General features: G+C 38.9%; 2 protein-coding genes across 2 annotated transcripts in view; one reads left to right on the top strand and one right to left on the bottom strand.

Moving 5' to 3' along the window:
* The first annotated feature begins 1,134 nt into the window (after positions 1 to 1,134).
* dusp4 (dual specificity phosphatase 4) lies at positions 1,135 to 10,468 on the top strand. Its single transcript, XM_028024957.1, has 4 exons — positions 1,135 to 1,720; positions 2,482 to 2,606; positions 4,940 to 5,159; positions 7,032 to 10,468. The coding sequence occupies exons 1-4, from the start codon at positions 1,351 to 1,353 to the stop codon at positions 7,418 to 7,420; spliced, it is 1,104 nt and encodes a 367-aa protein (XP_027880758.1). The 5' UTR covers positions 1,135 to 1,350; the 3' UTR covers positions 7,421 to 10,468.
* A 741-nt stretch (positions 10,469 to 11,209) lies between these two features.
* Positions 11,210 to 15,950, bottom strand: part of LOC114149257 (poly [ADP-ribose] polymerase tankyrase-1-like) — a 78,635-nt gene continuing 73,894 nt past the window's right edge. Inside the window, exons 27-29 of the mRNA XM_028024956.1 lie at positions 15,597 to 15,783; positions 15,337 to 15,493; positions 11,210 to 14,773 (exon numbers count right to left, since the gene is read on the bottom strand). Coding sequence (XP_027880757.1) covers positions 14,687 to 14,773; positions 15,337 to 15,493; positions 15,597 to 15,783 — 431 coding nt within the window. The 3' untranslated portion in view covers positions 11,210 to 14,686. The remainder of the gene's footprint in view (positions 14,774 to 15,336; positions 15,494 to 15,596; positions 15,784 to 15,950) is intronic.

Genomic DNA, 15,950 nt, shown 5'->3' with positions numbered 1-15,950 from the left:
AAGTGTTGGGGAATGTAATAAAACTAAGCACATCGCAATGATAATGTAATGATCTATGTGTTTCCCCCCCTAATCTAAAGCAATTTATACTTAACTTCTTGTAACACAAATAATATTAATATTTAAGTTAAGTACAGATTGAAATACCTGAAGTTCATGTCTAGTGCATGCAGGAACATCTGACCGCTTATGAATGTTTCTTATGTGATACAATTATAACCATTATGTCATCCTATTAACACAGAAAGTCTATTACTGAGGGTAGATACATTTTTGTCATTATGGCCATTAATCATCAGTAAAAAGCCACATCTTCAAAAATATCCATGTTTAAAACTACAATTCACATTGATTTTCATATTGTTCACAACAAATAACAGATATTCATAAACAGCCTCACAGCTTTAGAGCTAGAGGCTCATTGGATGTTTAAAACCTACTGATATTCTAAGGTTCTGCTGCAGCTAGCTGTACTGCACTACTAATTCTATCCTGTACAGACAGGTTGAAGTTTGGTGAGTCAGTTTCGGTTCTTAATTATGCTCTCTTCTAGGGTTCATCATACTGTTTTTGAACAAACGGCACAATGGCGAACAGAGAACACAGTCAAAAAGGTCAGGAATAAAGTTGTGGTAAATACAAAATATTGACTCTGGTGGTCTGAAAACAAATACATGATGCACTTACTAGATGTTTGTGCATTAAAGTTTTAAAAAGTAAATCATTAGTTTTTTTAAATCTTCAATGCCGTAAAGTGTAGTATGGTGATGCATATGGGAAGGTTCTTAATTTAATGTTTTCAGGCTACATAAGGTTGTGTTTTTTCCTAACCTAAGTTTCACTTTTGGCCAAGAAAATTAGATCATTAAATTTTCCTTTGATGAGTCTGTGAAAAATAATATTGAATTAAGTTGTTGTGACTTTTGGATTGAGGGACATACAACTTTATCAGCTGATTTCTATTCAGAGCCTTTTCGAGAATTTAAGAGCTGTTGACTTCTGGTGTTTCATTGATGTCTTTTGCTTTTTTTTTTTTTTTTTTTTTCAATGAATAAACGAAGACTCTGTGATTGGCTGCTGCTGGTTGACGTCACCTCCGCCGTGACGCGATGTACCCATTCATAAAAAAAAGAAAAAGAAAAACAAGACAGAAGAGTTCTTAGGATAGACACACACAGAGGAGGAAACAAGAAGCTGAATGGATACGGTGATGCGCAGATAGAAGACAGGCGCGAGGGGGGAATCCACCACAGGATCCGTGCGCGAGCTTTCTTCAGCTTCGGAAGGCGAAGAGATTAAACACCAGTGAAACCCCCATACCCTTATACACACAATCTGCATCGAGGTGCCATGGAAGACCTGGGCGAGATGGACTGCACGGTGCTGAAGCGGCTCCTGAAGGACGACGGCGGCCGGTGCTTGGTGCTGGACTGCCGCTCCTTCCTCGCCTTCAGCGCCGGGCACATCCGAGGCTCCGTCAACGCGCGCTGCAACACCATCGTTCGAAGGAGGGCGAAGGGCTCCGTGCTGAGCCTGGACCAGGTCCTGGCCGGGGACGAGGAGGTGCGGGGCCGCCTGCGCTCCGGGATGTACTCCGTCGTGGTGCTGTACGACGAAAGGACGCCGGACTCGGACTCGGTGAAGGAAGACAGCACGGTGACCCTGGTGCTCAACGCGCTGTTCAGGGACTCCCAGGGAACACTGGTGTACCTGCTCAAAGGTAAAATACCTCCCATTTAGACCACCTTTACTCATTCACTTGTAAATAAATAAATCAATAAATTAATAATAATAATAATAATAATAATAATAATAATAATAATAATGTGCACAGTTATCACAATTATTTGACATTATAATCGATTAATTGATGTCAGATGATGTCAGGTAATATGGAAACATCCATATGTATATATATTTATATAGTCAATCTCTCACATCCACTCGTTCATAGCTCAGTTCAGTGGCTGAGTGGATGAGGTAATGCTGATGCATTGAAGCCACATGAAAACGTTGGTGACACTCAGCACAGCCTGTATTATTTCACAAGGATTCCTCCGTGGGGAGTGAAAAGGGACAAATTGAAATGAATAATGATAATTTTTTTAAAAATGGAAAATTGGAAAGTCAGGTTTTTTGTTTTATATTCTGAAAGCAGAAGCTGCTGCAAGCCGTGGCGCATCCCCTTTTTTTCTGTGTGCGTCTGTGTGTGTGCCTGCATCCTAATGATGCAGACGGCTTGAAGCACAAGAGTCTGAGCGGCTGGTAAACATGACACATCATGGTTAATACGGTTTGACACAAGCCGCTGTGGTCAGACTGCAGTTGATTATTCCCTTTTGAAGAAAATGTTTTAAATCAGTTGAAAGATGCTGGGAGATCCTGCTGCACATTCAGTTTGCAGATCTTCATTATCTGTAAATGTGTTCATCAGACATTATTATGATGGTTAATAATATTTTTTTTCTTGTTTGTTTCTAGGGGGATATGACAGATTTTACGCAGAGTATCCCGAGTTTTGCTTAAAAAACAAATCATTGCCGTCCTTCACCAGCCAGTCCAGCATCGACTCCTGCTCATCGTGTGGGACACCACACAACGATCAGGTAACACCGTCACCCTCTGCTTCAATACGTTTCCTGCATTAAGAAAATATACATAAAAAACCTTGAACACATTGAAAATATTTACTTTTGTAAGGTATCATTGTGATATTTCCTCAGATATTTAAAATATCAGAAATGTATAACGTGATCAAATATGTTTCAAACCAAAATCTAACAATGACCCTTAGATCTGTGGAAATAATATAACATATTTATCATTTAGAAGAAAACTGAAAACATTTCATGGTAGTTTTGCTTTTAGTTTATGTGAGCTCATATAATAATAATCACCAGTTATCACATTCTTATCAATTTGGCTGTAATATTTACACATTTTGATCGGATTTTTTATATTTTATTCATTTTTACATTCACAAGTTTTATATTCACTTTATTTGCTTGATTTCGTTTTTTTTTTTCTTGCAACATGTTAATGTCCTAGCAGCACATATGGTTACACTTGTTTTTATGAAAACACTTCATAGAATGACTACTTGGAAAATGTAATAATGTTTTCAGCTGGTTATTGTGCTAAATATGTTTTTCCCTTTTGCTGTTCTGCTCCTTATGCTGAATTTGCTCTTCAATAGCCTGCTTTCAGCTCATAAGCAGACATAGCCTTCATAAGAGAAATTAGGTTCCAGACTGTATTTGTTTTACGTGACCGGAAATATTGATAAAGAGTTATATTTGTCTTTCACGAAAGCAAGAGAAAAGTCTTGTCGCCTACTTTTAGCAAGTAGGAACATACATTGTTCTACACAGTTTTCTGGAATCATCCAACGTAAAATTTGTAATAAATTTATTTAAAAAATGATTTATTCCTTTTTCTGAGATGTCAGAGAAACTCTACTCTTGGTGTGCACTGTCTGTCAGCTGGCTCATGTTCCAAACAATAAGCGCCTGAAAGTGGCTACCTATTTTAGCATGTCATCATTCCATATTTTGCTCAAGTATACAAATAAAAAAAACAAATAAATGTTACAAATCACATTATTATAACTGTAACAAATAAAATCTTATGTCAGTTTAGCAGTAGCCTAAATCATTGTTGCTTTTTTGTGGTATGTTTAATTGAGGTTATTCTACAGTGAGAGTGTCAGACAGGCCCATGCCTTCTTTCAGACAGATCCCAGGGTTATCAGTGCTTTATTGAAGGACTCATGTTTTATACTAACTTCCATATTTTTACCAGTCTTGGGGCTACTTTAAATTGATTAAAATGCTTTGAATAAGTCACCTAATGGAGTGGGCTGAAAGTTCGGCATCGATTCAGCTCTCGATGACTTCCTGTGACCTAGCTGGCCTTGTTTTTTGTTGGACAGTGATCTGTTTGTTTGAGCCTGCGGATTTTACGCAACTCTCGCAGTCACATGCGCTTTGGGTTTAATTCCCCTGGAATTCACGAGGCCAAGAGACTTAGACAACCCAGCTTCTGTGTGCATGTCTGTGTTCTCCAAGAAAATCACTTCATTGTCCTGTCAGGTGCATTTTTGTTATTAGTTTAAGAGAAGGAAGCAACTTCCTGTGACAAATATGATGGAGTGACTGGCCGAGAGCGATGCAGCCCACTCTGCCCCTCCCTGCTCCGCATCTCTTAGCCATATTGATCATTTCCTGACTCTGTGTCAGTACCAAATTCGTCAGCGGCGGTGACATAAACAGACAGAGGTTTTGTCAATAAGCTGTACTGCCGGTATGGACGGCTGCTGACCCGTTGACCTCTCAGGTCCGGTAAAAGGGGGGCCCACGCTCATTAGGTAATGTGTTCACAAGGGGCTCAGAAATAAAAGTGAGGAAGAAGTTTTCATATAGATGGTAGCCAACATCACATTTAATGTCTGATCAGCAAGTCATATTTTTTTAAACAAGTCAAAGCCAAAACAACCTTTATGTTGCTGTTGATTTTTTCCATTCTCAAGGAAGTTTTATGATTATTCATAATATGTGCGTCAGCTCCTTGCCTGGGTATTGCACATGGCACCAAGATGCTTTTGCTTTCAGAGGAGCAGCTGCAAACATGGCCTTCTCAGAGCAGCACAGCGCAGTGAAACCACATTAAAAACACGTCGATATTTCAGCTGAATTATGTGGCTTCATCAGCGGATCGACATGACCCATAAATATACAACCTAAACAGTTCGACTGTGTTTCTCATACACATAATAAACCCATTTCTATCTAATAAGAAGCTTTGTTAATGCGATTTAGGAAATATAAAGCTGTAGTCAAGTCACTGGGCCTCTGCGAATGCTCCGTTCTCTCCAACATGAACCATTTATTACAAATTCAGGGATGGCTAATAAAGATCTTCCTCATGTTGGTGTCTCCAGGGTGGCCCCGTCGAGATCCTGCCCTTCCTCTACCTTGGCAGTGCCCTTCACGCCTCCAAGAAGGAGGTCCTGGACAGCGTCGGAATCTCCGCCCTGCTGAACGTGTCGGCCGACTGTCCCAACCACTTCGAGGGCACTTACCAGTACAAGTGCATCCCAGTGGAGGACAACCACAAAGAAGACATCAGCTGCTGGTTCCTGGAGGCCATCGAGTTCATAGGTCAGTGTCTGACCTATGGGGGTGTGTTTGCATAATGTGACGGGCTGCAATGTTTGTGTTTTGCTTTGTGCTGTGTGGATTCTACACAGCATGATGAAAATAGCAATTTTCATCAATATTAAGGGATTATTGAATTAAAACAACATCCTACATCTTCCTGATGATAAGTTATGTTTGTCTTATTTCAAGTGTACTAAAATATCTGCACCGCACACTAGAACAAACACACTCGGTAAAATGTTGTTTTTGCAGCGCTTGTAACTCATTTTTGTTTTTGAGTGCATTATGTATTCAAGTGTGCTTTTATTTTGCATACTGGTGAGTTAGTGTTAGCATGGTGTCTATGCGTGTGTGTGCAGGTGAAGGTTGCTGGTATGCGTCATAGTTAGCTGCTGTGGGACTAGAGTCTGACTCATCCGGTGTTACCGAGTGAACAAACGCGATGCTGAAGTTAGCTCTCAATCTGTTTGCATGAGAGTGTCTGTTAAAGAGGCAAATTAGGGCAAACTATTAAAGAATAGTGAATTTCCATGCCAGTCTACCCCTTGTCTAATTTGTTTGTAAAAAAAATTGAGAAGATTCTTTAGAAGTACTGCAAAAATAAAATCCATCCTCATACTTTAAGGTTTCAGACTTTGTGCATTCAGCCACACGAGATGAAAAATCTAGTTCTTGTAAATCCTGTAATCAAACCATTACCTAAATCGGGGTTTTTTCTTTCTTTTTCATGAGAAAGTTAGAGCATGCATGCACACTGAGAGGGAGCCATAAATAGGCCAGAGGAGGAAGTGTAACAAAGAGAATGATTCAAATTTTGCACTTGTGTGTTTCAGTTACTGTAAATGTGATTTGCAGCGTTCTCACTTTGAGGTTAGTTATCGGTTCGAGAGCGCAGAGAGGCATGAAAGTGCGTAGGAGAGAAAAACGACAGCGGTTTTTAGCCGAGGCGTCACTGTACATCTGGTGTGATAGAAGCTACTTGCTGGGTGTAAAAATAATGCACATAAAGGGCGAGGAAAGGGTTAGAGGTTTTAAAGTATGACTTATTTTAAAACACAATCAACATTTACTTTTATATTTGTAAATGCTATGTCTTTACTAAGAGATTTATTCAGTGGAAAAATGCATTGAAAAAGCAGAGACATTAGATAATTAAAGGAGCCAGTTATATTGACACTAGGGTTGAGTTGGAAATCTTTTCCCCTTAAAAACTAAAAAAATATTTTGAGCCTTGTCATCTTTCTGATATTAAAATCTATTTGATGTTCCTAAACAACTAATAAAGCATGAGAAAAAAGCAAAACAAAGAAGTAAGAGTGGACAATACTTTACCATGATACATTTCATATAATGGTGAGAATTTTGATTTATCGTTATCATGATAAATTCCAATTAATGGTGTTTAAAATTCCCTCAAAACTATACTTGTTGTCAGGATTGATATTTTACCATTTTTTTCAATGAAAGTATCAATAAATACTTATACATTTGAAAATACAGTTACAGTATGTAGTTTAGTGATATAAATTATACTTATTAATGTGATTTATATCCATATAAGTTCATTACTAATTGGAATGTTTTTCAAGAGCATTATTTGTGTTTGTGGGGCTATAATTGTTACATAAGAATACATAATAAATAGGTATCATCACTTTTATCGTTATCACAATAGTACCACAAAATATCGTGATAAACTTTTCAATCCATATCGCCCACCCTTCCACAGAAGAGATCTGTACTTTTCCAAATAACTGTATTTCAAAACAGGAAAGAAACCTGGATCTTGTGTCATCATATGTTTTGGTTGGAGATTTGATTGCTTTTATTGTTAGCAGACGTCTCTGAATTGTGATTCATCTGTTTCCCCAGATTCAGTACGAGACTCAAGTGGACGAGTGTTGGTCCATTGTCAAGCAGGCATCTCCCGCTCCGCCACCATCTGCCTGGCCTACCTAATGAAGAGGAAGCGGGTGCGTCTGGACGAAGCCTTCGAGTTTGTGCGCCGCCGCCGCAGCATCATCTCGCCCAACTTCAGCTTCATGGGCCAGCTGCTGCAGTTCGAGTCCCAGGTCCTCGCCACATCCTGTGCCGCCGAAGCCGCGGCCACAGCGAGCCCGTTGCTCGGACCCAAGTCCACGGTGGCCAACAGCTCGACGGCCGTCACGCCCACGTCTCCGTTCATCTTCAACTTCCCGGTGTCGGTGGTGAACCCGGCCTACCTGCACCACAGCCCCATCACGACCTCACCCGGCTGCTAATGGACAGCTTTACCCCAAATCCTGACTCAAAGTGAGAGCAGACTGGGCTGCAGGAGCTCTCAGTGTCACTGACCTCTGCAGTGTGTCCGTACTTCCACGACACGGAGGCGAGAAGCGTCACGGTGCCTGAAAAGGACCTTTTTTTTTTTTTTCTTCTTCTTCTTTTTTAATTTCACAAACCAGCCAACACTCAGTCAGTTTTCACGAGAGATTTATTCCAGTTGACCAAAAACGAAATGTCTTTTCTAGACTTGTTCGTCACTCACACGGAGTGTTGGACTGACATCGACTCAAAGACACACTTTTCTTCCAACATGCACAGAGACACACGCGCACACACACCCACAGAAACCTAACACGGTGAGGCCTGAGCAGCAGTGAACCTATCTTCCCCTCTCTCCCACGCACACGTTCATGCCTGCCGACTGAATAAGCTCAGTATGAAGATAGCTTGTTTCTATGGAGACAAGGTCTTTAGGAGAGGAGATGGACACAGGAAGGAAGGGGGGAATTTTAAGCACTCCCTCTTTCCTCCTCGGGTGTCCCTCCTGTCGCCGGACAAAGGAGACGGATGGAGAAGGAAAGAGGGAGGGAAAAAAGAGGGTGACAGAGAGCAGGAGCCTCTTCAGTGACAGGTGTTCTGCCAGGGATCCGACCGGAGCTTCCTGCCCTTCACACGTCCTCTTCCTCTCCTCTCATCTCCCTTTTCATCCTTTTATGCTTCCTCCCTCCTCCTCATCCTCTCATCTCTGCCTCTCATGTCAGACTTGTCCCCCTCCCTCTTTTTTTTCTTCTCTGGTCTTCGTCTTCTCACCGAGAAGACGAAGGAGGTTAAAAATAAATAGAACTAGATGCCAAATAAAAAGGCTGGGGCCCCTTGTAAATGGACTGGAAAACCCCTGACACCACAATAAAAGCCCTTCTGCATCATATATAAATATTTTCAGGCAAAAAGGGCTGATATTTCTGGAAGTAGGAGGTGTTTTCTGACAAGAATGAAAAGATTTCGGGGATATTTTGCAGAAATGTTGGGATTCTCTTTTTAGATGGAACTCCCTGAAAGACGGTCTGTTTAAGCACATGTTCCTTTTAAACATGTGCGCGGTAAACTATTCATATTTTTCCCCAAGTTAAAACAAACTGGGTTTCACTTCTACTCAGCAGTGTTTTATCTCTTACAGTGATTTGACATGAAGAACAAAGTGGCTCCTGCTTGGTGCCTTGAAAAAGGTTTTTCAGATAAAAAGCAAAAATAAGCATCGGTGTCAGTGGATGGTCCATTAAGATGTTTGTGCCTTGTTCATTAAGGTATCCCCCCTGTAAGTTTTTTTGGCATTTATTTTCCGTTTTGTAACTACAAGACAGTAAACTGATGAATGTTTGGCAGACCCCTGAAAATCCTCAATAGGCATGGGCCGGTAGGAAATTCTCACAGTCAAGGTTTTTCGATAGACTATCCAAAAAAAAAAAAAAAAGTGTTAAAGTGTAAGTAAATATCTAGAATAAACACCTGCACAATTTTATTGTTTTTCATATTACTTTTATTAGACCTCATAGATGATTAAACAAATTAATTCACTTGCAAACTAGCTAACCAAGAACCAGAGCTGGAGTTAACAAGCTAATTTGTGTGGATTTACCAAATGTTATTTTAAAGATAAAGTTAGAGGAAACTTCAGGATTTAACTTTTGATGTTTGTAAAATGTTTAGTTTAGTTTTAAAGTCTAATTATAACAGCAAAATAACAGCTAACCTACTGAAAGCATGCTAGCAAGCTCCCAACTAGGCCCAGCTAGCACGCTGCCTTAAATTCAATTTCAACTCAACTTTGCTAAACAGGTGGTACAATTCTTACACAAGTTTAATGGCACAAAGCACAGAAAGAGACCATAAGACAATTTATCTTTATTTAGATCAGCTTGTTTACATTGTGAAATATCAGCTTTTGATTCTTAATAAATTATGAGTGATGTTCCTTCAAAACAGAGGAGTTTAGCTTTCTTGAAAATGAGGGGCAAGTGTAGAATCTCCACAGGAAGTGAACAGAAACACGTTGGGGATGGACAATGGTGCGTCACTACTCTTTCCATTTTATATTGGTATCTCTCGATAAAGACTTTAACCCCTAGGAATTGTATGGAAAATATTTTACAAGTTTTTAAATCGTATCTTTGTCATCCCTTAAAATTGGTACCCGACCCATGCCTATTTCTCATCGACATAAAAAAATTACTATTCATTAATTTTCTCGTTAGTATAGTGGTGAGTGTCCCCGCCTGTCATTCGGGAGACCGGGGTTCGATTCCCCGACGGGGAGTGAAGTTTGTTTCAGGTCCCTTTTGAAAATGAGATCTAGATCTCAACGGGGTTTACCTGATTAAATAAATTAATGGGGTTAAATCACCCAAACGAGCACTTTTATATACATAGAAAAACACAATCAGGAATTAACTGTTGTACTTCAAAACCAGTCAAGCACAAAAAATATACACATCCTTACATCACAATTGGTGGGCACTCCTGCATTACTAAAGTTTCAGGCTAAGATGAACACTGTGTTAGACCAATAAAGGCAAAAAAGTTCATTTTTATACTAGACTCAAACCTGAACGCCCATACAGACTCACAAACATGTTTAGGGTTTCTATACTTTTTTTTTTTCCCTTTTAAATTGTCAGCACCTCTTTCTCTCTGTGTAGCACTTTGAAGTGATGCAATACTGTATTTGTAATTATATTGGTTGATTTGCACATCGTTGGTGATTCCGGACCGAGTCGATCTTTGTACCGAGAGATGGACAAAAAGGGGGCCAGTGGATGAAAAATGCAATACTTTGTACAGATGTGTGTAGTTTGTGTCTGTACGTCTCGATATGCCTCTCTGTGTTCAGTCCCATCCGCATCTCTCTCTCCGGTTCACCATGGCAATATCGACCCTTCAAATGGAAACATGTTTCCCTCAGTTTCATTGTGGAATGAATGACCTGTGCATTTATTTATTACTGAAGATCTACTGTTGAATAAATAATGTTCTTACATAACTTGAAAGTGAGTGTTTTGTTTTATTCCATTTTTAAAATTTTGTTTAAAAAATGGCATCACTAAATGGTGGCATTTAAAAGTGATATAAATGCAGCAAATAGTTTATCAGTCATGGAAGCATTCAGGCAAACACAAAGATAACTATACCAGCTGATATTTTTTGCATATTTTGCTTGCATAACTTCCAGTCGTTTTATTTTAGATTAAAATTGTGATATTTTAACAGAGACAATAAAGTACAGATTTATATCACTTTCCACAACTATTAGAAGTCTTCATTCTGAAATGGATTGATCGATAAGAAAATAAAACCAGCAAATTTTTAAAACATTTTCACATGAAAAATGTTTTCCTTTGAAAAACTGGAAATTATTTTTGAGACCTGAATGATTCTGGAGGAGTTGTTAGTTAGCAGCGCCACCCACTGGAAAGAACATGCAACTGTCATCACTTCAGCCTTTTATAAGAGGGCAAAGGAACAAAAACAAATGTGATCATGATGCTGTTAGGTAAAATGTTGCAACTTCTTTAAAAGATTTGATCAGTTTATGTTAAATCAATGTATTTACATATAGAACCGTCCCATTGCAAACATTTTCCTAGAGATTATTTTCAGGACTGAAAGATCTGACTCATCTAATTACATAACCTGTCACTTAATTAGGTACAGCTGTAGTTCCAACAAATGTTTTTTCTTAATTATCAATTGTTTTGTGTAAAAAAAAAAGAGAAACCTCCACTGTAAAATAAAGTTAAAATTATTTTTTATTAAGGATTTTCTTCTATACAGGAGTTTTTGCGTTTCACGTTAGATCTGTACAACCATTTGTACAACAGCAGGTCGGACATAACGGATAAAGAAATGTGTCATTTCATCTGATGCTTTGGGCAGCCAGAAAGTGAACACGGATTTATTTTACAAACAAACACACAGTCCCTCCAGTATACACACAAAAACATGGCTGACGGAGACAAAACCAGCAAGAGACAGACCATTTAAACTGAACAGGAATTAGTCATAAAAACTGTTTTCACAGACAAATCATCCATTAAAAAACCCATCTGGAGTTTCACCAATTTTTAATGAAACAATGCTCAGCGTAATAATGTCATTAAAAATTCTGTATGAACCAAAAACTAATTAAATTTTAGACTGGCATCATGGTGATCCACAAAAGATTTGTTAACATAGCCTTCTTCTTCTTCTCTTAATGTGAGCAGTGTTCATCAGATGGACATTTCCATGCCAACCTAATTTCATGCTTATCAGTTTTTCCCCATTTTCTCCTGCGGTAATTTATTCTGTCCACAGGTTGATTAACGTTCTGGTATTTTCCGTAATGATTTGAATTTTTATTTTGTCAAAGCGTCTCATTGCTCACTGGTTTTATGTCGTAAAGGAAAACAGTCTGATTTTCCCAAAGCATTGGAATGCCAAATATCGAAGTGAGAACTTTACTTTCTAAAAAAAAAAATAATAATAATAAAACATACACACACAATTAGTATAATCATGAATGAAATCCTATCGGAGCAAAGAAACTTTTCAGTAATTTTTTAAAAATGTGTGGAACCAGCAGTCTCTTTTCATAATTTAGCACAACAGACTAGGTTTCTACAAAGGCATCAGGTGGGAATTCCAGACTTTTTTTAATTTTAAAAATTTGTGCCAGGCTCTTCATATGAAACCTGGAAAAATAAAAATGGGAAGAAGATAGAGGAAGAACATAACAAAGGGAGGAAGTAAGGGAGGGGCAATGGTATAGAAAATAAAATCTGGAAACATATTTTTTCCACAGCTGGAAAATGTTGAAATGAAATTATGTGGGTTTTTTTCTAAACTGTCAGTCTGGTTTAACTCTATAATTGCCTTAATGTGGTCCCTTCTAATGTAAAGTGTCATTATTAGAAAACAGCCAGCGATCAACAGGAGAGCATGGTCAGAAAATAAAATAGACAGTATGTATTGTGTACATATAAAACGCTGGAAAACTCTCTGTGTGTGTGTCGGCCTCTGCTTCATGTTACTGAGAACTTGTGGCATAAATAAACACCAGCGATCTGTTCAGTCTGTGATCTGAATGGCTTAGTGAAATACAGAGAGAAAACGTCACTATTTACAACTAACCCACCACCCGACAGCTTTACAGTAATGCCCTCCTCAATTTTACAACTGGAAATAAAAGCGTACCCTTTCACTCGTTAGCACAAGCGGGCGGTTACACTGTTCGGCCACTGGGGGGCGGCAACAGATAACAGCCAGAGAGGAAAGGGACGAGAAGGCAGCAGGTTCATGTAAACAAACACACCTTTCAAACATCTCGGAGACAATACGTGATACAGAATAATAATAGTAATAATAATAATAATAATAATTATACAAAACTAGCTTCACATGTGATTTGAATGAGTAACAGAGGAGAGGCACCTTTTATCTTCCATCTTTAAATCCGGTACATTCAGTTTCTTCATCTCAGTCTTAAACTTTTTTCTTTTAAAAAAGTTAAAATCCATTCAAGAAAAGAATAAACTTATTAAAATTTCACCTCTGGGTTTTGGGTGTTTCTGGCATTTAACGGCAAATTTTAGCTGCAGTAATTAAACTTGGAGCTGGTCTGTCCCACTACTGCAGTTTAAACATTTACTGGTGGAATGTTTAGGATGTTTACACTGAAATGAATTGTGAATGTTAAAGTGACTGCACTGAAAGTTTAAAAAAATGAAAGTTGTTCTTTTTTAATCAATCCTTCACAGTAGTGTCTTTAATTTGTGCCAAATGAACTGTGTGTAGCTGCTTGTGTGAAAATATTAGTTACGGTCTGGAAAGGCACCAGTAAGTGTATTTTTACATTTCTAGACATTCTTATTGATAAAGTCAGAACTATTTTAGGTGATTCTAAAAACAGAGAGGAGAGATTTAGCACTCAACACCTCAAAAATCTCATACACTCTCAAATTTAGCCCAGAAATTGAGCAGAAACACAATACAAACATGCAGTACGCTGCAAAAGTCTTCAAACCAGTTAAACCTTCGTACATCACAAATTGTACAGCTACAAATTCCAATGAATTTCAAAAAAAAATTCTTTGATACTCCCAACTATGTAATAGAGGATAACAGTTCAGTCGACAGAAGAATAATCTACATTTTCTGTCCTCTAAAACTTCTAAGTCTAGCCCTCTTTACCCTGTTACTACAAAATAAAATAAAATGCAAGCAACTCTCCTCATGTTGATGGAGTTGTGCATGAAGGCCTTGAATGTTGGGGAACATTAGAGAACAGACAGACCAAGTAACGTCAGACCAAGTAACATACTTTAAAAAAATTGGATCATTTCCCTTCCCCTTTAAAATAACGTACTACTTCCTGTTGGTCTACAAAATAAAATCCCAATTAAATACATTGAGGATTGTGGTTATAATGTGAAATTGCAAAAAAGCTCAGTGGCTATGGATACTTTTGCAAAGTACTGTATGTATTGGTATTATTTTTATTATTAGCGTCCATATTTTTGAGCTGAATGTTTTCCAGCTACTCTGTAAATGAGCCGATTTATCCCAACACTAGATGCAAAGCGAAGCTGGTTCCTTTAACAGAGTGCAGTGGAACGTCTGCAGCGTTGGATTGTGGTCCGACTGTGTCCCGTTAGCCTTTGGTTTTTCGCCTCCGGGGTGTAATTTGTCTACAGCGCTCTTGTTATTTCAGTTTAGACTCATTTCACGCTGTCTTCCTCTGTCTTGTCCAGTCCTGCAGGGTGGAAATGTTAGATTAAACGCTCTGAACTTCTTTTCTCTCAGCATGACCGTTGCTAAATTTCTCGTTGTGAATGATTCAAAACCGCAAAAGAGGACCGGCTCTCAAAACAAACCATTAAAATGTGAGGACAGAATGGATGAGCGGCACACAGGTACCAAAACACTAAACAGCCTGTTTGGTTTTTGTGACTAAGCCGCAAAATGGCTGAACAACTAGTGTCTCCTCCATATTATCACACTAAATAAGAATGGATTTCTGTTGTCTGCTGACTTTGGACTGAACTTAAAGGTTAAACCCGACTCAGCCTGCTCTTTTAGCATATTTCAAGGGATTATTTCACATCAACCCCCTTAGAGTCAGCTCCAGAGATTTCATGTCAGAGGTGTGAACTGTTTGTCCCCTCCTTCGCTTACAGTCCGTTTAGGAAATTGTTCTGGTCATCTTCAGTTCCAGCTGTGATGGTCATTTAGGACTTCTGCTCTGCAGTGGCAGCGGGCGCAGCCAGACTCTCTGGCTTCATAATCTGATAGGTGATCAAGTACTCTGGGTAAGCCTGAAGAAGACAGGAAACATGAATGTGGATCTGAGTTTTGTTATTTCAGCACAAACCAAATCTTTTCTAGATGTACAAGTGAAAATGAATGAAAATATTTGGTGCTTAATATATATTAGCATACATTAGTGATTTCAGAATTTGCAGGAAAAACACCATATTCAGAGCCGTAATTAAGCTAAATATACATTTTGCATTTAAGGTAAAAACACCTTTGTCTTTAAATATATTTTACTCAAAACTCCTCAATTGGCAGTAATTTTAACTTCACCCAGTTCCATTTCACTAAATGGATGCTACTGAACTGTATTTTAATCACTAAAATGTTTATAGTTAAAAAAGGAAATGAAGAATTTGTTTATTTACATCTTTTAATGTATTACTGATACCACGTAGAAAAGCATAAATGGTTAAACGAAACGGAATAATTGATTACTAACATAATCGTTAGTTACAGTACTAGTGCAAACAACGTAATAACTGAAAATCCAAGAAAAAGTATTTAACCTGAATCGTTTTTCAGTTTTGAGTTTTGAAAAATCTGATACAGTCTGTGCACTGACCTGCTCCCCTCTGTAGATGACGTACTCAGCGTACGCCAGACCGTTGACGCTGGGTCGCCCTATGACTGAGTGGTGACCCGGGGGGGCGTGCGCCATCTTCATGGCGCTGAACTGAAGAAACGATTTACCCAGAGTCACCCGGCAGAACAGCATCTGTCTGCAGAGGCGTGCAGAAGGAAAAAATATATATAATTCCCCACCCAGTGTGCTTCAATCTTCAGCTCACTGATTAAGAGTTGAAGTCCTGAGGAGTGGCTGACCTGTGACACACGTAGCAGGAGCGGTCTTTGTGAGTGGGACACCCCGTCCCTCCACCGATCCCGTAGACGTACTGGTTGCTTTTAGAGGAGTTCTCTGCGAAGTAGATCCCCGCCCCAAACATGCCGCCGATGTAGGCGTGTCGTTCGTCAAAACCTTTATGGATGATCGCGTTGATGAAGGGAGAACCTGGGGACGTGAGAAACTCATTGTTGAATCAGTACATCCTCTCGATTTATCTCCTTATGGACATTTCTTTTAAAATCTTCCACAGCAAATCTGTTTAAACCTCATTTTCTGCTTTAGTCAGAAACTTAAACACAAGTTGCTCTGAATGCCTCAGTAAATGATGTGAA

Source organism: Xiphophorus couchianus, chromosome 8, assembly GCF_001444195.1.
Source record: "Xiphophorus couchianus chromosome 8, X_couchianus-1.0, whole genome shotgun sequence".
Lineage (NCBI taxonomy): Eukaryota > Metazoa > Chordata > Actinopteri > Cyprinodontiformes > Poeciliidae > Xiphophorus > Xiphophorus couchianus.
This window is presented reverse-complemented; position numbering and strand designations above follow the sequence as displayed.